This window comes from Pterocles gutturalis, unplaced genomic scaffold (assembly GCF_000699245.1).
Source record: "Pterocles gutturalis isolate BGI_N339 unplaced genomic scaffold, ASM69924v1 scaffold19583, whole genome shotgun sequence".
NCBI lineage: Eukaryota > Metazoa > Chordata > Aves > Pterocliformes > Pteroclidae > Pterocles > Pterocles gutturalis.
In genome coordinates, this window is record NW_010126060.1 from 1 (window position 1) to 22,681 (window position 22,681).

The 22,681-nt window shown below is 49.9% G+C and overlaps 2 protein-coding genes across 2 annotated transcripts; one reads left to right on the forward strand and one right to left on the reverse strand.

Moving 5' to 3' along the window:
* Positions 1–458: 458 nt before the first annotated feature.
* Positions 459–3,468, forward strand: NSUN4 (NOP2/Sun domain family, member 4; the record flags this gene model as incomplete). Its single annotated transcript, XM_010078836.1, has 5 exons — positions 459–871; positions 1,033–1,187; positions 1,344–1,498; positions 2,376–2,500; positions 3,195–3,468. Coding segments are annotated over 5 exons (1,122 nt in total), but the record flags the coding sequence as incomplete, so codon positions are not given.
* Positions 3,469–3,663: 195 nt separating this feature from the next.
* On the reverse strand, positions 3,664–20,869 carry LOC104460090 (vitamin D3 hydroxylase-associated protein). Its single transcript, XM_010078837.1, has 18 exons — positions 20,660–20,869; positions 19,561–19,674; positions 19,073–19,216; positions 18,595–18,728; positions 18,012–18,218; positions 17,412–17,452; positions 16,685–16,809; positions 15,839–15,964; positions 14,984–15,081; positions 14,252–14,351; positions 13,643–13,686; positions 12,935–12,974; positions 10,694–10,802; positions 9,675–9,820; positions 9,246–9,368; positions 8,872–8,892; positions 4,261–4,330; positions 3,664–3,668 (listed from the first exon to the last, which is right to left on the reverse strand). The coding sequence occupies exons 1-18, from the start codon at positions 20,867–20,869 to the stop codon at positions 3,664–3,666; spliced, it is 1,857 nt and encodes a 618-aa protein (XP_010077139.1).
* Between the last annotated feature and the right edge of the window lie 1,812 nt (positions 20,870–22,681).

A 22,681-nucleotide genomic window follows, 5' to 3' on the forward strand; every position in this document is an offset into this window, starting at 1 on the left:
AGTTACGCTTCTGCTGCGCCCCTTCCTATTCCTCCTGTCCCCACCCCACCTGCCTTACGCTTCTTCTCGTCCCTGTTCCACCCCTCGCTGGACCCTTTGCCCCCATTGTACCCCCGTTATGTTGCTGTGTACCCTGCTGCACCTCTCTTTTCTCCCCGTTTCACCCCATTGCACCTCTTGTTGCACCCCCTCGCCCATTGCACCATTGCCCTCCTTGCGCACCCACCCCGCGCCCCCAGCCACACGCAGCTATTCCCAGTCCTGAACCCTCCCTGGGGACCACCAGCCTATGGGTGTCGGGGGCGCAGCCACTTTCAGGGGCTGCAGAAAGACTCCAGGGACTTTTAGCAGCACAGAACCCAGCGCTGGATTCTGCTGGAAACACCTTGAGGCTGGGGGAGGCGCTGGGGTTGGGAGGATTTTGTCTTTTAACGTCTCTGATCTCTTTTTCCCCCCAGGCTGCCACGGCCCCCCGCATCCCACCCACACGGCTGGCGCTGCACCACTTCGACGAGAGCTACAGCCTGCAGCTGAAGGACCTGTGGCCCTCTGTCCGAGCTGGGCTGCTCTGTGAGCAGAAGTACGGTGCCCTCCTCAACAACTTCTCTCCTGTTGACCATGTCACCCAAGAGCTGGAGCTGCTGAATGCCACCGATTTCATTTCCAAAGCCCCCCAAAAGGCACAGCAATTGCAGCGGGGTGCAGCTGCAGAGAAAACGATGACAGAGGAAAGCGTGTCCCAAGAGGGGTCTGGTGAGGACAGGACGGTGATGCAGGCAGAGACGTCACCACCACTTCATGCCTCCATCAGCTCCAACATCAAGTGTTACACCTTCCCCAGGGGTGACATCTCGCGCTTTCGCCCTGCACGGTGAGACATTGCTGGGACAGCCTGCCCGCTGGCATCGCCAGCCTGGGGGCCGCGTGTGTGGGAGCACCCGCTGCTTCTGTACGTCCCCATCCTCACTGCCAACTGCTTTTTTCTTTTCCCATCACACGTTTGCTTTTTTTATGTAAACTGGTGATTTCCAGGCCGGACACTCTGGGGCTCCTTGGTTATTATCTCATGGATGCAGCATCTCTCCTGCCCGTCCTGGCACTCAACGTGCAACCGGATGACTTTGTCCTCGACCTCTGTGCGGCTCCGGGGGGCAAGACTCTGGCTCTGCTGCAGACTGGGGTTTGTGGTAAGTGGAGGTGGGTGTTCGGCCCCTTGCATAGAACAGGGCTGTCAGAGTGTGCTGTGCCCGTTAATGTCTCACCATTAATTATTTCTGAGAGCTGGGAATCAGGTGTGGTTTTGCAAGAATGACATTCCCGGTGTGCCTGTTCTGTCCTCGCAGGGCACCTGGCAGCCAACGACGTCTCCATCTCCCGGACAAAGAGGCTGCACCAGGTTCTCCATAGCTACATTCCCAAAGAAATCAGGGAGACTGTGAGTGTCACCTCCTGCGACGGAAGGGACTGGGGGCAGCTGGAAGGTGGCACTTTCCATAAGGTAGGTGGTTGGGAACCAGTGAAGATAAACCCGTCGAGTTCACTTTCCTCCTGTTTCAGAGGAAGACATCAGCTTGTCCGACAGTGTAATTGTATAGTTTTCCATAATCTTAAATGCTGAGAAAGAGAGAAGACTAAGCCACGTATGGAGTAATACTTCCTCCTGTTTTACCCTTCCTGCAGGATCTGGTGCTTTTGGGCATCTGAAGTTGTACCTTTATTTACCTGTGTAATACCCCTTAAAAATCCTCTTCTAACCCATCACTTGGAAGGGGTTAAACGTGAAGATTAGATAATTCCTGTTTCTCAGCCACATCCAGCCATCGCAGGAGCTGGGTTTGTTCCTCTGGAGGTGTCACTGCAGGAGCTCTGGCCCTTCATGGTTGCAGCTGTAGGTGCTGCAGTAATGCCTGCCAGGAACATGCACAGAGTAGAAACATTAAATGAGGACATTTGCGAGAGCATGATGTTATCATAGAATTGTAGAATCACAGAATGATTTGGGTTGGAAGGGACCTTAAAGATCATCTAGTTCCAACACCCCTGCCATGGGCAGGGACACCTTCCACTAGCCCAGGTTGCTCAAAGCCTCATCCAGCCTGGCCTTGAACCCCTCCAGGGAAATTCTGGTTATCCATCATTTCTGTGTCTGTTTGTACATTCCTGAAACGCAGAAGCAGACAGTCGAGTTGCAGTTCATTGTGGGTGCACAGCTGTGCTCGGGCAGCATCAGCTCGGCAAGGTACCGAGAGCTGCTTTTGTTCGTGTTCCTGCCGTGTGGCAGGGGCGGAGGGTTGGGCGAGGGGCTGGTTGTGCTGGGGGAGACTCCCTGAGCTCGAGCTGGGCCCAGCAGTGATGCAGGACCTCTGCCACTGCAGGTCCTGGTGGATGTGCCCTGCACGACAGACAGGCACTCTGTCACGGAGGAGGACAACAACATCTTCCACCGGAGACGCACCAAGGAGCGCCAGATGCTGCCCATGCTGCAGCTGCAGCTGCTGATGTGAGTAAGCTCCATGCTGTGTTTTGGTGCTGTTTGTGTTACAGTAGCAGCTTTCCATGGCCAGCACAGAAACCTCTTCTTACTTTTGTGTCCCCACGTGTTGTTTTCTGGAATGGCAATAGTTGTACACATCAAATAATAATAAGTGGAAGAAGATGCATATGTTCTCGGTCAGACCAAACTTCCTTCCTATCCCCAGCACCAGTCACAGGAGGTAGGGAGGAGGGTCTAAGGAACAGGATGGCTTTAGTTTTGTCCTTTTAAAAGTGTGATGATCTCCAGGATCCTGGCAGTCAGCCTGGGAGGATTCCTGGGTGTCCACATCTCCCAGCACGTGGGAGGACTTGGGGGTGCTTCATCACCCCATGTCGCTGGGAAGGCTGGATGGACTGGCTGTGAGCTGGGGCAATAAGGAAACAGATGAGAGGGTCTCGTGGCAGCACTTGAACTGCGAGAGCCTCTTCCCCTGTACGTACTCTTATCCGACTCCCTTTGAGGTGGGTGCAGGATTACTCCTTCCAGCTGCTCCCCAGCAGCGTCTCTGCCATGTGAAGTACTGTATCAGTCTAAGCATCTATTTGGCCTGTATTGCCCTGGTCTGAAACAGTCCTCAGGCAGTTTCGGTGGGTGGGGACACTGGTGTCCTGCACAGCCCTCCTCCTCCTCTGACGGTGTGTGTTCATCTTGCCCGCAGGGCTGGGATCCTCGCTACCAAGCCGAGAGGAGAGGTGGTGTATTCCACATGCTCCCTCTCCCCGCTGCAGAACGAATATGTGATCGAAAGAGTGGTAGAAATTGCAGAAACCCAGTTTAACATCAGTATCCACGTTGAGGACTTGAGCCACTTTCGGACGCTCTTACAGGACACATTTTCCTTCTTCTCGGATTGCAGGGTGGGGGAGCTTGTTCTGCCTCACCTCACAGCCAACTTCGGACCTATGTATTTCTGCAAATTACGTCGGATGTAGAAGGGGTGACAGACTGTGTCTGCTGGCTACTGGGAAATAACCCAAATTTCCAGGGAAAGCAAAACTGCTTTTTATTTATTTTTATTTTTAAAATGTCCCAAAGGAAGTTTGCTTTTTTACTGCAGACATAGAGAATAAATAAGAAGGACCTGCTGTGGAGTCTCCTGAATATTTCATTGTTTGAAAGTGAGGTGTTTAGTCTAGGAAAGAGAGAGAGGTCTTATCAGAGGGAGTGATTTATCCATGTGTCTTGGGGTGGGGTAAATGGCCCTGTGTGGATGCTGCTCTAACTGCTTTGATCCTACGTGAGCAGGTCCGGGTTAACAAACACCATCTGGGGATTTCAGCCTTTCTGCTCCAGATCTCACCATCTGCATAATTGAGTTGCGACTGTCGCTGCTTATCTCCTACCTTCAGAAAGGTAGACCTTTCAGGCCTGAGGTCCTGAAATAAGAGGTTCCTAAGAATGCTGCTGCTGTGAGGTTGGAAATGCGCTTGGGATGCTTGAGATCTGGTGGTGGAAAGAGCTCGGAGCAGTGGAAGGGCGAGGGACTGTTGCCAGCCCTCGTGGACAGAAAAGCTGTGGTTGAGGGGCAAGCGTGAACATTCCGTACTTGGTACCATTTAATGTCCAGCGGGAAGGTGTTTGGTTTGAGTAATAACTGTACCTTCATACATAGCCATCAGTGAAGGGTTACTGGAGTTTATGATAAGAGTTGCTTAATAGCTACGTTTTAATTTTTGTGAACAAAATACCGGGATGGGGAGGGTAGGCATGGCTACATTCCTTACAGGAATCAACCTCCTCCTCTGACTGGAGCTGTCTGAGCTGCTGCTGGTTCATGATGTGGCCCTTTGGTCTCTGGGGATGGAGTGAGAAAGAAAAGCAAGGCAGGGGCAGGAGACCTTCCTGTCCTCCTGAAACACTAGGGCCTGGGCAGTGAGGGCCTGAACCAAAGCTGACCTCTAGGTGAACCCCACAACCTAACAGTATACCTAATATGTATCATATTGATCACATAGGCAATGTATAACCTTATGAATACATGCCAATTTATAAAAGCTTTTGTTGCAACGCTTACAGAGCATTGCCATAACGCTTGCTGCAAGGTAATAGTTGTGTAACGGCAGCCCCGCTTGCCAAAGAGAGATAAACCTATCTCAAACCTATCTCAAACAGACCTCTACGTGACAGAAGGTAGCAGGGCGGTGACGGGTGTTGTTTAAGGACACATAATCGAAGATAACCAGACACCTTTACTTCTTAACCTTTTATTGGGCTCTGGCCAAGCGCAGGAAAAAGTTAATAAGGAAGAAAAAAAAAACTACACCAGATGTTTTTCACAGCTTAAGATAGAAAATTGTTTATTTAACTGTATAAAAGCAGGGACTGTTTGCAGGGAAATTTGGAAGCCTCCTCTATATGGTGGACACACTGTCCAGAGATTTCCCAGTTGCCGGGATGTGTTCTCCAAATCTTCTGCTGTAAACGGGCTCCCCAGCATCTGCGGATCTGGATGATGGTAATATAGGACAATTGGTGATGGATCTTTCTTAATCACTATCGCTAACTCTACGTAGTAATGACTAGGTGCATTACCTTACTTTCTGCTTGCTATAGTAGTTTGCTTGTTGTCTTGCTGGTTTACCTTACCTCGCTTTATTTTCTCTGTACTATTTTCCTCATTACTTTGTCGCTTTGGACATAAGTAGAAATAAGTTTACTTCTTTTTGATGCCTGTGTCCTTTGTGCTATCCCCGTTGCTTGGCAAAACACCTCCGCAGACCTGTCCCTCCTCCCAGCACCGCTGCCTGGGGTCAGCAAAGAGGTTGTAAGTCCAAAGGTGAGCCTTGCAAAGATGCCTCCCATGGAGCATGCAGTGGAGAATGATTGACCAGGAAACCGAAAAGGTGAAGTTTGGCCAGTGAACCTGGGGGAGATGGGTTTATAGGGGCTTTCTGGACTGCAGGAAATTCTCTGCTGGGGAGGAAGGGCTGTGTGATCAGCTGAACAAAAGAAGTAAGGAAATTGCTTCTCTCCTATTTCCTGCCTAGCCTGAGAGGACAATGGGAGAAGGGAAAAAAACAGCTTGAAATCACAAGAGTTCCCTGCACAGGGATGGGGAAGGGGATGAGGAGAGAATGTGCAGCTATGGGGCACCCACTCACTCACCAAATCCCTTAGCCCACGTTGCTCCCGCAGGGGCCAGAGGCTGTTCCAGGAGGCCTGTGAGATGGTGCTCTGCTCTGCCACAATGTCTGCGTGCACCTGGAGAGGCTGGTCCACCCCATGCCAGAGCATGCTGGTGTTGCCTTAGGAGTGGAAACCCTCAGGACTGCAGCCCAGAAGCAGGCTATTTCCAACAGACATGGGGACAGCTGGTGCCTGAGGTCTTTCCAGCACTGACGCCTCTCACTACAAGCACACAAGAACCATGCACTGAGCTGAAGGCAACAACTCAGCCAGCATCAGCCCCCAAACAAATGCCATGGTCTGTCTGTGATTTTCTCTGCTGGTTTTGGATGGTGGGTCCTCCTATGGGTACCACCTTGAAAAAGGTTTTGGGGCAGCTAGATTGTGCATTAACAGAACTTTGCAAGGTTGCACTTGATGGCCAGAAGCCCAGAACCTGATCCTGCTCCAAGAGAGTGTGGAACTGGATATGGAAAGCAAGGCGAAGAGCCTTGTGCCGTCAGGGCTAGGTAGTCCTCTAATGCTTGATGTTTCATCTGTTGTCATGTCCATTCTTTAGCTGTTGTGAGATTTCACTGTTGTTTTCTGTAACAGTTTGTGTCAGTAGAGAGCAGCATCCTGGTGTCATGCCTGCAGCCCATCCAGATCCAGCTCCTGCCCCATGGTGCCGGTGGCAGCAGGTGCCTGGGAAAGGTGTCGCACGCAGTAATACCCAACCCTGTCCCAGCCTCTGGGAACCCGTGCAAGGTCTTCCCAAGGCAGAGGTGGGCTCTTTGCTTCTGTGACAGCAACATAACCTCTCTGATGGGCTGAAGCAGACGTGGGAGGGTTTTTCCCATGCTGGGAAGGGTCAGGGCATTGGATTCTCACATCCGCTTGCACACTGGGACCTGTGCTCTGATCCTGCCCTTTAGATGCTCGGTGAACGTTTAATGGAGACAGAGCAGCTATGTGCAGACAGAGCAGCTATGTGCAGACAGACTTGGTGTTTCAAAGGGCAAATTTATCAGCAAGCACAGCTGCATTTCCAGGTGTCCGGATGCTGCTGAGGAAGCTGCTTTCCCTATCGATGTGCGAGCATCTCCGCTTCCTTCATGAACCTGAGGCATGGCTCCTCCCGCCACTGCACAGCGCGGCCCCTGCAGCGGACAGTGCAGCAGGCAGTGGCTGCAGAGAGTGAAGGTTTCAAAAGCCAATCCTGTTTTGTGCCCTGAGAGCAGACCTGCTGAGGCACTCCAAGAGCTGCCTGAAATTAAGGAGTCCCTGCCACGGAGGGGAGCAGCTGCACAGAGGCAGATGGGCTGGGTCACAGGAGATGGCTTTGTGTGGACCCACGTCTAGGCAAAGGGGAGCAAGGGGTGCTCGGGGGAAAAGTCTGCTGAGAAAGAGACCACTGTCCCCATGGGGAAACTGAGTCAGGGAGGCACAGGCATGTCCCAAGTCAGATCTCCAGTCGGCAGCAGAGGAGACAGATGTGCCTGACTCACAGGTTCACTCCTCCACATCACGCTGATGTGCACGAAACAACCAAGGCCAAGTGCAACGTTTCTGCAATGTTTTTCTTGCCCGAATCAATCCAGGTCCAATGTGAAACTCACCAGTGGAGTTAAGATGAAAGCCAAGACCCTGTTCACAAGGAGAACCAGCCTGTATCAGCTGGTCTGGAATTTCATTGTGTGGAAGTTTTTTCCCACTTTCCCCCCACATTGATGCAGCGGTGCCATCTGGCATCCACGACATCTCCTTCACTTTGGGCCATCACAGAAACAAGGCAGTTGGACCAACTCAAACAGTCTGCTCCTGTCCCCAGCAAGAGCTGCACTGTCTTTGCTTGCAAAGCAAAACTGCACTGGCTTACTGTCATCACACTCCATCCTACACTTTCAGCTCTCAAGGAGGCTGGGTTTTGACAGAAATTTTCTATAACTAAACTGCCTTCCCTCTAATTTGGTAATAATTATTTTTAAGTCAGTTTTGACTCTATTTTGATTAAAATGACAAAGAATAAATCCCAACAGTTGTATCTCATGTTCATGTTTTTGGAACCAAACGCACTGCTGTGCTTTTGCAAAACAATTTACAAAAGGAGGTATGTTAACTATGCTGCTCTGAAAGAATTTGAAAGACATTTCACAAAATGCTGAAATCACAGTGAAAAGGGCTGGTCCCCTCTGGAGAAGTTTTTTTTCCAGTTGGCTCAGAGGGCTGAAAAAATGTTTTCTGGGAACTCTCCTGTTTCTGATTCATTTCACCCTGGAATATCTATTGGAAGCATGAGACTTTCCTCAATTTCAGTCCAACTCCACCAACACTCATAGAATCTAACAGCTGGTAAGAAACTTGCCACTACTTAATCTGCACCTTGCCAACAACCAAGAACATCAGTTGATAGGTGTGAGGGTCTGTTTCTATCAACACTTTTTCACATTGCTCGGCCAGGAGCCCCTGTTGGCTCTCCCTGAATAAACCGCCATAGGACGGGCAGGGAACCTCCCACGCCAGCCCTCGCACCTCTGACAGCAGGGGCTGCTTTCTCTCCTGCCCACCGCACATCTTCCCCACCTTTGTGAGTATTGCTTTATTTTCCTTGGTCCTTTCCATAGCCAGGTGGGTTCTATGGATCCTACTTACAACTTCTGTGGGTTGAGGAGCACAGGTTTAAATTCTCATTCAAATCAGGAGGAAGGAAGAAAAATTATCAAAGACCACAGCCAGGATCTTGTGCTGGAGATGAGAGAAACTAGTAGAAATAAAGCCCTTTTGGCTCAAGCAGCATTTCTACCTAATTCTCTGAGACAGACCAAAGCCTGGACTTTGGTCAGTGCTGGGCAGCCGGACAAACACTCTGCAAACACTCGGTGCAGGGCTGCAAGGGCTGCACAGCCTGAGCCAATGGCTTACGGGGAACGAGCCATGGAAGGGTTTGAAACACAGCGGCACTGTGCTGGTGTGCACGGGAAGGAGCTGACATCCTCTCTCCAGCCCGGAGGATGGCTGGAGGAAGAACTCTCCTGCAAGCCTAAAGCTACGCCCTACTAAAGGGTTTCAGTTTCTGAGCTCACCAGGCTGCTCTCAGCATCCCCCTCTCCACTTTTGCCCCCCACATTTATGCAGCCAGGCCAATTGACATCATGGACAATGTGTCTGGAGAAGGACCTCGAGTTTTACCCAGGAAGGTGCTTTGCTCTCTGCCAGGCTGAGGCACTTACCTGCTCTTTTCCCTTTTTTAACTGGAAGAAAGAATGAGGAACAGGAGTGAAGACAGACCAGTTACCATTTTTCACAGCTTACATTTAAACAAAGAAAATTAAGCTTTCCACAACTCACTGCGCAATTAAACCACAGAGCCCACTGCCACCGGATGGTGGCAGTTTTTTGCCTCAGTTTAACAAAGAAGGACAATTTGGACAGAGATGAGATTTTTGCTGACTATTTTTTAAACAGCATTTATTGACAGTTTATTAAAACGGTGAGCCTGCAGGTCGCTATCTACTTTGCTTTGTGCATCAGGTGGAAGGTGGCTGGAGTGAAGGGCGGGGAATGAAAAGTCGTTGTGGTGAAAGCAGCTTCCCAGAAATCACACATTTCTCTTTGTGCCATGGGCAAGTGCCTCCACCTCCTTCATGAAGCGAAGGCACAGCTCCTCCTGCCACGGCAGAGCCACGCACTGCACGGCCACCGGCAGCCCCTCAGCTCCTTCCACAGCCTGCAAAAATTAAGCACGGTGCTGAGTCAGAGCACCTGAGCACCTGGGGAGGTACGAGAGAAGGCTGTCTTTTGACATTATAGGCAGAGAAGACAAAGGAAGGCATGCAAGGGGACAGTTGTCAGGCTGAGGTACCCAGCCTAGCTGCACCACAGGCAGGGTAGCACCACGGGATATGCAAACTGCATCACTAAACAGCCTCCCACTCTCATCAGGAGAGCTAGAGAAGCCTTGGGACAATGTGCTAGAGGTGTCACTGCACCAGTCATAACCTTCTGTTAAGACTTAGGCTCTTTCCCCACTGACCTCTTTCAGCCTCTTATCCCAGGGGTCCCCGTAGTGCCCTCGGTAGTGCTTCAGTTCTTCCTCATCGGCTCTCGTCACCGTGCTGACCGGCACCACCCCAGCAGGGAAGTTTAAGACATTGTATAAATGGGTATAGGAGGTAGCAGCTGGAAAAGATCACACAGAGCATGCAAAATGTTGAAATTTAGTGTGCTGGGCCAACAATGGCTTTTGGATGATAATTTGGGTTGCAGGAATTACTAGACTGGAGTTGCTGAACCTGAAGAGACCATGAAAACACTCTGCTTTCCAAGGGGCTTTTGATGGAGAGGTTTGAGACCCACGTGTCTGCTGAGACTAGAGAGAGTCCAGCTGGGCAGAGGTTAGGTCTGCTCTGGGAGAGACAGATACGAGTATTTGATCTGATTCAGAGTCTGCATCTATGTCTCCCGTACCTCAAGGAAAAATCCTAGCTATCTTTTCAAGATAATCCAGATGTCCAGTTCTGTTACACTGTCCTGGCGATTTTGGATCCCAAAGGGCCATTGCTAGAGAGATGGAGGACCCTGACTGTTCACTGGACACTAGAAAAAGGCAATTTTTTATGCAAGTCACAGGCAATAAGCCTTTCTGCTATTTGCAAAGTCTTGGGAAATGTAAGATGGCCGCATTCGGAAAAGCCTGGCCTTGCACCAAGGTCTGCCACCCCTCTGACAGCTATCCTCACAGCCACTCTCTGCTGCAAGAGTATCTCTTGGGCTTCCTACAGGACAGAAGATGCAGGGAAAACTCATCCATGATGTCTGGGAGAGATGTGCCACTAAATGCTGCCCCATAATAATCCAAACACCTGCAGCTCAGGTGAGGGGGGGGGGGCATGAGAAGCCCCACCCAGAGGAGACCTCTCCTTTGCTTTCTTCCCCAAAGACCAGGCCACCACACATGGTTTGGGGAATGTCCAAGGGACCAAAATATCTTGCTCCAGCTCTTCCCACAACCACCACCATGGATGCACCCAGAGACACCTCAATGTAGATTACCAAATAGCTTCCCAGCGTAGCCGTGGTTAAAGGCTGGCCCCAGCATGGGACAAAGAATCACATCCAGCCTGAGCTTCCTCCATTTAGCAATGAACTCAGTGCGGTAAGCCTGAGACAGAGGAGATGACAAACAATGTTGGTTGGACAGCAGTGGCAGATCAATGCCTACAGCAAGGGAAAAGGAAGAAAAAAAAACCTTCCTGGATACAGCTGAAAAATAAAATAAAATCTGAGCTGTCTAGCTGACTAAAAAGTCAAATTTCCTAAAAGCTTTGGTTATTTTGGCAGAAGAATCTAGAAGACATGAATTCAAAATATTTTCACAAAACCTTCTTGCATTCTGACCCATGCCTGGAGGGGTTCAAGGCCAGGCTGGATGAGGCTTTGAGCAACCTGGGCTAGTGGGAAGTGTCCCTGCCCATGGCAGGGGGGTTGGAACTAGATGATCTTTAAGGTCCCTTCCAACCCAAATCATTCTGTGATTCTACATCAGGATACAGATAAGAAAAAGCAGCAGCAAGGGGCAGCTGGGCAAGCCTGAGGTCTTGCCCTCACCATGCAGGAGGCGCAGCTTCAGGCTTGTACTGTAGATCCAAGAGAGATCTAGATTTGCAGCCTGGTTTACCACAGCTTTGCTGAACATCAGGCAATGAATGAACCCATCCTCAAAGAGCTGTTCCACTTCGTCTTAGTAAATAGACATGGATGGACCACAGTATGGCTGCTTCTCCAGCCAGATTCTGGTTACAGGGACACATTTGTCCTGAGGTCCAGCCCCTGTTCTGCATAACTCCCTCACTCCAAGTTTTCTGTACAAGAGTCTTCCACATCTCTCATGAAAGCCCCAGCCACGAGGCTATTTTTCAGTCTGACCTCAATTTCCATCTGCAGTCTGAGATCCTAGCGAAAGTTCAACAGGTGAAATGGGTTTCCAGGAAACACGGTCATGGTAGATAACCTGATTTTTTTTTTTTTTTTTAATTTTTATGAGAGAAAAGCTGCTCACTAGCCAAAACTTTTGAATCAGCTCTTGTTTGCAGTCGACCAAAATATGTGAATGTGGTTTCACTGAAGAAAAACAATTCAAAATACCTCTGAGGCCAGCAAACCATTTTAGGAGTTTTCTTTTTGGTTGGGATTTTTTGTTGGGGGAGATCAATTTGTTTTCACCTAAAAAAACCCCAAAAACCCAAAACAAACCCCAAACCCATTTCCTTCCAAACATTGCCATCAGCCCCGTGAGCAGGGAGGTTTGTGGGAATTTTTCCCCTGCCCTATAATCTGTGAGACCTGCTGCAAGGGAGTGTGCACATCCATCGAGTGCCCGGCACCGACGGAGGCTGCATGATGCTGTCTGGGGGCACGTTTCATCTCAGGGAGGGTTGCGAGGGTGTCCCAGGGAACACGGACCCTGCCTTGTGGGAGGGCACCAAAACAGCTTCAGCCTGGCAAACCACCAGCTGAAACGGGATACAATTGCTCTCTATAAACAGATGAAGGACGAGGGAGGCAGTGGGAAATACCAGAGAGGTGAGGTGCTATTTTAGCTCAAGGACAGGAATAAAATGAGGATAAACTGGAAATGAATAAACAGCACGGGAAATATGAAGGTTTCCAACCACCAGAGCAGGGAGGAGAGGAGCTGGCTAGTGAAAACAAATGAAAACATAAAACTGAACTGGTTTTAAAGAGGAACCTGATCAGTCTGTGGGCAGCACTGGACTCAGTTGTCCCAGGAGGACGTTTCCTGTCCTGTGTTCCTGATCCCAATTGAGTTCATATGAAGTCCACCTAAGCCAAAGAGTTCACAACCACAATTTTTGACTCTTAAGGTCTCTGCTTGACAGTTTAAGCATGGTCTTAGCTGGTGACAATAGCACCTAATGTCTGAAACAAAGGATTTGCACCAAGAGACAGAAAGAAGAAAAAGATGAAGCCTCATCTTTAGTGGCTGTTCTAATGCCGTTTCTGCTTAGTAAATGCAGGACAAAGGATAATCTTTCTTCCCCCCATCTTCCAGTAAGTACAGACCTCCACATGGACATCTATTGCCTTGAGCTCTTATAACTTCTTGCAAAGCCTGGCTTTCAAAGAAAAGCCTTACTGCTTTATTTCCACATGATCCATTTCCAGCCCTGAACCCATCACAGAGCTCAAAGCAATTGCTTAGAAACTTCAGGGATCTCTCTATTTAGTAAGGGAAAAAAAAAAAAAAAAAGGGGGAAAAAAAAATCACATTACCTCCACTGCTCCATGCTGATCCAAGAGGTTTTTGGCAGACCTGGAAAGGTGGCAGAATTAATCAGCTTTGGGACTGTGGCAACAGAAAACAATTAACAAAATGCACAGACAGCCCATTGTTATGGAAACTGCAAAACCGCAGGACCCTTCTGGGAACAAGCTATCACACCACCAGGCTGATCTCACTGGGTTCACACGTGCTTACAGGTACATCAAAAGAACTTATGTTAAAAGCATGCCACCATGTCTAGGTGTCAGAGCATCTAGACAAAGATCATGACAGTCTTCTAAATTCACTTGCTCCCAGCCTGGTGTGTCTCTGCCTCTCTCAGGGGGGGGCAGGTACTCCCCAGCACACTGCACCCGCAGGCAGAGACCTCTGCATTCCCTTGGCACATGATGCTCTGGGTACCAGCACCCACCTGATGGGAAAGTAGCCTGTATCTCTCTGCACTGATCTGCATGGAGACATCCTAGCCCTGCCACAACGGGGATCCTTGAGCTCTTAAAATAATCTCTGTCTGCCTAGCCTGGGATAACACTGTGCTAAGCCCAGGTGGTGCTGAGGCAGCACGTACTCTTCTGGGTCAGCCTGTGCTGCCCAGCCCCATAGCAGGGCTTTGCTCAGTGAGCTAGCATCTACCTGCATGAATGGGTGGACACATCCCTCTGCATCCCTTTCCTCTAGAGCTACTTAGTGCGTCTTACCCCACTCCACAGTGAGCACTAAGAAGCCGAGCGATTCGTGGGTACTTGTAGAGAGAAGAGAAAAACATGGGATTAGTCAACAACAATGCAGCTGAAATAGTGGGCTACAATGTGACTGCATTTTTGGCACACTTCTTGTCCGTGCAGAAGTGGCTCTGAAGAACAGGTATGGTTTCCAGTGAAGTGGTTTTACTCACACTTTAATGTATACATTTAATCACAACAGCCTATGCCAATAAGGCTCTAGACCACAATGCTATCCCTGGAGAGCATCTCCTGGATGTGGGGATGCTGTTTAGATCCTTTCCAGTGATATCCATTCTCTTGGGGCCCATTGTCAGATGAGCTGTATGGCTCATGGGTTCCTGAGAACAGATCATACTTTGACTTCCCCGTGCAAAACGCCCACAGAAGGCTGTGAGACCCACTCAATAAGTTCAACCTGGGTTTAGGGACTAAGTGTATTTACCTGTATTTCGCTATGAAGCCCATCGGGCACTTAACATGAAGCACCAAAACACTCCCAGAGGGGAGCAGCCTACCTCCCTGCAGGCAGAAACTTCCCCACCTTGCAGATTTCCTCTAACAAAGACATGTCCACACACTTACTATGGGTTTCAAAATGATAGCCAAGGTCCTTTTCACCAGAGCAGGAAGCCTGTAAATACTGAACTGGGGTTTCAGGTTGGGATCCACGATGTCTCCTTTGCTGGAAGGGCAGAGAGCGAAGGAGAAGTCAGGACAAGCCACCCGTGCCAGAGCTACCCAACAGCAGTGCTGCTTCCAAAGCAGCGTTTGTCTTAGAGGGGAGTTGCTAGAAGACAAAATCCACCTGTTTCAATCCAAAACACTGAGCAAGAGATGCTCGTGGTGTTTAGATGCTCAGGTATAAATGCTCACTTTACTGTCTCTGTTGTCAGTGCCATATAGGCTCCAGAGTGCTTTGCAGCGCTGGGGCCACGTACAACCTTGGGCATGTTTCCCCTTGAAGTGAGTGGCTGGATGGGTGTCTGGCCGCTAGCCAGGGCTAAACCACCGCACCTCCGTAGGAAGTTCTATAACGTGTGATGTTTCCCATGTGCCATGGACTAATTGCACACATAAAACCAGTTGCCACAGCACTGCTGGTATATGATATCTTATTACCCTACCATATTATCCATGTGTGTGAACTGCTCTTATGAACTAGCTACTGCTCATGCTGGATTCATCCTTCCAGAAATTGCTCCTCTGTTGCCCATTATTCAGTTTGCACCCACAAGAATATAAACACTCTGGATGCAACCACTGACTACTCAGTGCCAAGTCTCATGCCCACACTGAAAGGGGGTTTTTACTCACAGGCAGTCTACCAGGTGGGCAGCACCATCTGAGAAAATCCCTCTGGTGAACAGCTCATCTACCATGTAGTCAATCTTGGGCGGTGCAAAGGGAACAAGCTGCAAGAAAACCATCCCTGTTCAAGAGGCAACAAAGAGAATGATTCCTAGAGCCCTCTGTGAACCTCCCTGCCTCAGGAGTGAGGTGAATGGGAAGTGGTGGGCAGCTTCAGCCCTTCTTGCTGCTGTAGGACAGCAAGACCTCATTTTTAAATGGACTCAGGTTAGCAGCATCTGCCCACTGTCCTTTCCTGTCTCCAAGGTGCTAACACATACTGTGACCTGGCACTGGCTCTGCTCTTCCCCATGTTAGAGAATAATTTTTAGCATCTTCAAAACACCAAGTATTTCTAATTAATTTGCATCATTGGAACAGCTCCCATATAGAAATTCCCATTGGTGGAAACACAGAATAATTTAAGCTGGAAGGGGTCCCTGGGGGCTCAACTGCACCAACCCCCTTCCCACTTACCCACCAAGAAATCTGTAAAATGCATTTAACAGCTGTGGGATCATGGAAACTGCTGCGAGTTTGATATTTATAGGAATACCAACCATGATGGAAAAAACAGTGCTTTAGAAAAAAGTGACTTGGAGATATCTGAAGGTGATTCTCCCGTCTGCTAGGCCAGGAACATAAGCAAGATTGCTTTGGTTTGGGAAACAAACTATTGCATTTGCCTTCCTCTTTGTGATCCGTGCAGCAGGGAAGGATGGTCTCTATTTCATGGGCAGCAAAAGAGATGAGCAGTGACTTGTTCGATCTCTGTAAGGAGCAGGATAACAGCTCCAGGCAACCCCAGGCATGAAAACTCACCGTATGCCCTGCATCCTGGAGGAGCTTTCTGGTCTGCTGGATGGCCCGTTTCATGCTGGGTGAGGGCATGAAGTAGCCATCTCCTTCATAATACCCAATCCGAAGTGGCCTTGAACTGGTGTAAACCTGTGAGAAGAGGAGCCATCACTTGCACACACGAGATGTACGAGACTGGACCATTCCCAGGGCTCAGGGAGCCAGCAGCTGAGGTCTCCTGGGTTGGAGGCATGATGGGAGTAATAGGGCTGGTGGAAAGCAGTGTTGTCCAGAACACAGGTCTGCAGCAGTGGTACTTGGTATGGTCTGACACCGCTTCCTGCTGTGTGAACATGTCCCAGCTTTGAGATAGCATGTGTGACAGCCCCTGTACAGACCACACGCCTGGGATGCCTGGCTACAGACAGTGTCAGGAACAACTGAAAGATCCCAGGATCTGAGCCAGAAAGACACAATCAGATGGTAGAAGCAGAGAGCTAATGGCAAAGGGCAATGATTTCTTAGGTCAGGCTTTCTAATTAAAGGTGTGCAGGGTGAATTCCTCTGATCAGGAGAAATCAGCTCCTTTAGGGTCTTGTCCAGGATGGAGCCAACAAGCTTGTTCTGAACATTGCTGGGAAGGGAAGGGGTCAGGATCTCTCACATCTCATCAGGACAAGCCAACAGTGTCCGATCAACCTGCTGTGTGGCTGCTTCTGGCATTGGCTTGTGATGGCTGCCCTCTGTTCAGAAGGACATGGGCATCCCTGGGTCCTTCACTGTCTTGGGACATGAAACCAGACAGGAATCTCCCACGATCTCACTTTGTTGCTGGGCAAATGGAGGCATGAGGTTGCCTCTGAGCCTTACCTCCTCATCAAAGGGGAGGCGGGGCACAGTGGGGTCCAGCTGGAACATCTCCTCACAGAGCAGCGCCTTCATGCAAAGGGCCAGGCTGTCCACATCTCTCGCCATCGGTCCCAGCACCCCTGTCACTGCAAGCACAAAGGTCCTGTCACTGCAGGTAGATGGGCTGGTGCTGTCTCATAGTTACTGGTAAGCATGGAAGAGTTTCAGTCAGGCCAGGGAAGAGGAATGGGGAACAGGTTTAACGTGCAAGAAGTGAGCAAGGAACTCCAGCAAGGACAATCTGTAAGTCTCAGAGCAGAGGCTGACCTGGGCCAGGCTTCTGCAGGCACAAAGTCTGCTCAAAAGGAGTGAGGACTGCAGCCCTCCTGCCAACAGCAATGCTGCCTGGCAGCAGCCGAAGCCAGCAGAGTCTCCTGGAAGCATTTCCAGTGAAATGTCCCAGGCCTTTGGGATGCACATCTCACATTTCTCACTGCAGCGCATTGCACTGCCTGAATGGGTATTGCTTCAACTCTGCACAGATTCAGCTAACACCTACCACCATCCAGAACAGAATAAATGGTGTAAAAACATTACAGCACAAGGCAGGTCCTGGTCTAATAGATCCCCAGTTTTGACTGGTCATGAGACACATAACTGAGCAAGCACATTTGCTGGCATTTCAGCACTAGGAGGAGATGTAAGAAGCAAAGGCTTGACAGGAGTAATGTTATCTGGATGGACTTACCTGATTTAATTCCTACGAGAGGAGAAATCACACCCAGTTTGCTAGGAACGTAACAGGAGAAGCAGATTAGCAGCAGCTCTTGCTCTAAGGTAAGTCACCATGCAGCATTGCAGGCTTTCCATTTGCCCCCAGTCAACATCTAGGGGGGCAAAAGGTCCTGCAAAAACTTGATGCTTTGTAGGCTAGGAAGACTTCCATGGGCTCTAAGTTGCTAGAGGCTAGATAGTTTTTAGCACCTCCTTTCCCTGGTGCTTCTAATGCCTCATCTGTGAACAAACCACCTCTGATAAACCGAATTCTTACAAGCAAAGCAAGGGATGGAAAACATCTGAAAAGGAGATGACTCTGTAGTGTTTGCTTTCAGCATCCTGGCCAGGGCTGTCAAAAGTTGAACAAGTCTTTGCTGTGCTAGAAGATGGAGATCACCACGTCATTAACAGAGCCCTTAGCCCAGGTGATACTAGGAGACAGGCAGGTTAGGGTGCCAACTTAAGCCTGTAGGAAACCACTGACACTACTGCAAAGCTTGATACACTGTGTGGGACACTTTGCAGCCTCCATAGTAGGTGGAAGAAGAGGACGGATGCTGCTGGCATGTACCTGATCCTGTTGCCTGTGGGTTTGAGCCCGCACAGCCCGCAGAAGCTGGATGGCAGGCGGATGCTGCCAGCCACATCTGAGCCAATGCCCAGGAGGGAGCCTCCTCCTGCGATCAGAGCTCCCTCCCCTCCCGAGGAGCCCCCGGGGCTCTTCTGGTGGTTGAGAGGGTTCAGCGTCTGGCCAAAGATGAGGTTGCTGCAGTCATAGCTGGGGAGAGAAAGATCAGCAGGTGAGTGAGGTACTTCTGTCTCTGTAAACCATAAATACGGGGCACAGAGCATCTGTGCAAGGATTATAATATCTGATAATAACAAATTAAATAATAACAGATAGGGCAGAATATTAAAAGGGTAGAATTAATCCCAGGAGGTAGAATCAACTTGAAGTAGATTTGTTGGAACAGCTGGATTTAAGAACAAAGAGGCATCAAATGTAAGAGAAATAATTTCAGATTGAAATCAATTAACTCAATGTGCATGATTAGCTTGGACAAGGGTGGGAGCTTGTGCACGTATGTGGGCCCACCCTCTCTCAGCAAAAGTCACAGGTCTTAACATTTTCATGAAGGTGGACATGCGATTACTTTATCATCGTCTGTGGGATGTTGGTTTTCACAAAGGGGATTGCCCCCTGGCTCTTCAGGACCTGGACGATGACGCTGTCTTCTTCCTTCACTTGGCCCAGAAACTGCACCATCCCTCCAGAGGAGACATGGCCCTTGGGGATGGGAAGCAAAGCCCTTTAGGTACCAGGAGAGATGCTGTTTGGAGCTGTGACAATAATAGACATAAGTCCTGATGGCTCCTGTGACAAAGTTCCCACCTAACTTTTCTTACGGGCAGAATAGGACCTGACTACCCCAGGGAAAACCAGGTTAGAGCAGGTTAGAAATTTCTGCAGAAAACAAAATTTTCATCAGAAGAAAGGCAGGTTTGCTGGTCCCACAATATTTGGTCCGGAACATCGTTGTCTGAGGGAACTCTTACCCAGTCCTGATGAGGGGGGGACATCCTGGCCTGTTCCCAGCCCCAGGGCAAGAGGCAGGGGAATTAGGGATGTACCTTGCAGTTAATGTGCTCCTTGATGCTGACGGGAATGCCGTAGAGCAGCCCCTTCTCCTTCTGCTTCTTCAGTTTCTGGAGCTGATCCTCACAGCCATGAATGAAGTCCACCACACAGTTCACCTCCCGAGTTACCTCCAAAGCCTCTCCAGAGCAGAGAAGAGCAGCAAGACAGATGAACGAATGGAAGGAGGAAAACACTATTTAAATTGAGTTTTCAAGCCGAAAATTCAATCTCCTCAAACCTCCAGCATTCATTATTCAGACCTTACGTATACATTTTAGATGTTTCTTTCTGGGATAATTTTTTGCCTTGGATCTCTGCCATACTTATTTGCCCATAAACCACCCTTCAGACATCACAGTATCAACAAATTGTGATCTCCAGCATTGCCGGTTCTCTTAGCAAATGAGCTGGTTTTTAATTTGAAAGCCCCCACTGCAGAAGAGCCCCACAGCATCTCCCCCATGCTGGAGGTACCACTCACTTTGCCCATGTAGGAGCAGAGGACACTTTCTGGGGACAGGGACCCCTCCTTCAGCTTCTCTGCCAGCTCCACCATCGTCAGCGAGAGGACATATGCAGTCTGGGTGCCTGGGTTCTGCAAAGGGTAGGGAATTGGGTGCAGAGGGGAGAAAAATGACAGAAAAGGCTGAGAATACCCATTTCTAACATATGCCCAGCAATGACCTTGAATGGAGAATCTTGGGAGACATTCCCTGTAGAAATACAGACCTCCCACATAGCACTGTGTGTGCTGGAGTGGGGAATTTGCTGACAGGGAATTTGCTGAGTCTTGTCTCATAGAAACAAAACCAAAACAGGCAGAAAATTGCCTCTTGACTGGAGAGTTGCATGAACCTGTAAGAGAGGTTTGACCTGTCTGTTTACTCTCCCACAGGCCTTCACCCCCCTTCTAACTCATAGACGACGTGTTGAGTGGCAATTCAACCAGCTAAAGTTTTACAAAATTTATCATTAACACAGGGCAAAAAAAGCGTGTGGGCTGTTTGCAACCTCCCAGCCAAGAGAAGAAGAGCAGTAGGTATTTATTATGGGTTTAAGACAAATCCCAAATCCAAGGACCTGACCTCCTAAAATCCAGGTGCTTCTTTACCTGCACATGGGCAGGAGGAAATGGCTTTTGGTCACCGATGTGAAGATGTTGAAGGGATGTGAAGCCCCCCGGCCGTACTTTGAGGATGATGGGGCAGACAGGTCCCTATGGAGGAGCAGAGGTGAGGAGGATGGAGAGGAAAGGCTTGGCTCTGGGGACGGATGAGGAAGAAAGGGCACAGGGAGGTCTGGGGCAGTGACCTGATTCAGAGGGTCCCAAACCCCAATCCATTTTCATCCTCAGGATTCCCTCAACAGGTCTGTATTAAGAAATACTTCCTTTAGGTTGTCTTTTCAGGAAGTTTTTTTGTGACAATGGAGAGTGGTGACCCTCAAAAAAAATTGGTGATGATCCAAAATGTGCATGTGCCCTAACCACCATTCAAAGACAGATCGATCAGCACTCCCCCACTTCTTTGGTTACCCAAAACACAATCCCTTCCTCCCATACACATTTTCCCCCAAATTACCTCTTGCTTAAACCTGCGAGCTGCCTTCTCCATTCGCTCCAGGGCCAGATCCCGGGCCCTTCTCGCCTCCTCCATCTTCTGCTGGACCTGCCTCCGTCCCAGCCATTTCAGTAGCCCAATGGCTGCAGCCGAAGTGCAGAGCAGAGCCGAGAGGGTGCGAGGGTCTCCCCACAATGGATCTAGGACCTGCCACAGTCGGTCTTGGGTCATGATTTCTCTCCCAGTCCTTCCTGTTCTGGTCCACCTACAGACACCTGGGCCCCCCACCTCCTCAGAAGGAAGGCTGATGAATGCAGACTATTCGGTTGCCTGCTGTGCAAGATAGCTCCGAAGGAGAGCTGCATTAACAAAGTCCAGGAATGGACTTTTTAGACCATGGACTTTGAAAGGGTCCCCCTGCCAGAGAAGCATCATGGGTCAGGCTGCAAAGCAGCACGCTCAGCTCACATGGGTCTTGGGGGGTGTCCCCCAAGGCTGTGTGTCCCCAAGCCCCTGGCTGCTGCTGTACCTGGCTACATGCAGGGGACAGAGCTGATTGACAAAGCTGAATGTCTGCAAACCCCAGGTCTGGGCTATCCCTAGTACACCCACATCTAATAATTAATTAGCACTTAAGCCCATTAACTAGGGGGGCTCGGCCATCACCTCCGTCCCTCTGGCAGCAGCATGTGCAGCCCTTTAAACCTGGGACAATGCATCTCTGTGTGTCCTGGGGAACCCGGCACAGGGAGGGAAACTGCATCTACTGGAGAGGAGGGAGCTCAGGAGAACCAAGGGTATGAAGGTGCAAGCAGGACACAATGACTCTGGAAAGGTGGTGTGGAAGGAACTATCTGAAGATGCCTTCAAGGAGTGTGACTGCTTTGTGTCATTTTCAAGCCAAGCCTCTTTGAAAAGCCTTTTGGAAACCCTGATCAGGAGGTGAGCACTTTGGGGAAATCCCCTCTGATGGACTGAGCATCCTATCTGCTCCTCAGTTCCCAGGTCATCTTGCAGCCAGCACAAGGCAAAGGAGCTGGACCATGTAGCCTTAGTAGCCCCAGGAGCTGCCCCTTGCCACAGGTGCTCCCCATCCACAGGATTCTCCTGTGGCTTAGTACAGAAAGGAGAGGCTGGAAAAACTAAGCTTCTCTGAAACCTCAAGGGTCTGCAAGCCCATGGGGAAGGAACAGGGGATGCCTCTGAAAGTTCATTGCCAAGATGCAAGGCAACATTGCTATATCTGGAGAGATGCTGGCTCTGCTCCAGGCAGTAGGGTAGCAGAGCTTGTAAGGAGGCTACATCCAGGGAATTATTGCTCTCTGGTAGAGATCTTGCCTGGGGACTGAAAGACAGTGATTGTCCTGCTATCATGTTACCTGGCCTGTTACTGTAAACCATAATCTGTGGGATTATTCCTGTGGCAGCAAAGAGGGAGCTTGGGGAAGAAGCAAGACATTGTAGAGAAATAGGCTGCCGACTGGGAAGGTGAGAAGGATTATCCCTGTTCAGCCAGGACGGAGAGCAAGAAGAGCCAAACAACCCAATGTGGATGTCACCAACTTCTACCCACTGACTGTGGGGACGTGGTCTTCATTGCCCCATCCCAGCCTTAAGCTTCAGTGCTGCCGTTCACACCGGCCTCCCTCTGTCCAGGCTGGGCTGGGAGCAGCCTGCAGCTGGCCCGTTTCGGCAACCTCAAGTCTCCAGAGCCAGACAACAGCTTTGGTGCTGCCCGGTGCTGTGTCCCCTGGCAATGGGCACGGCTCCTTGGAGGTCTTCGCTCAGGACTTCCAGGGAGGAGTGTTTACTGGTTCAGGTCCACTGGCATCTCAATCACTTGGACTCCTGCACCCTGCCCAACTCCATGCCAAGGAGAGAGCGGTTAAACCAACAGAGCCATGCAGTGCCCAGCTCTCTGGGAGGATGGGTGCATATGGCACTGCCTCTAGTGGGAGAAGCTCATCCAGGCTTGAATTTTAGAATGTAAACAGATAAACCTCATCCAGCATTTTCTGTGTAGGCAGGGAGCACCTGCAACTG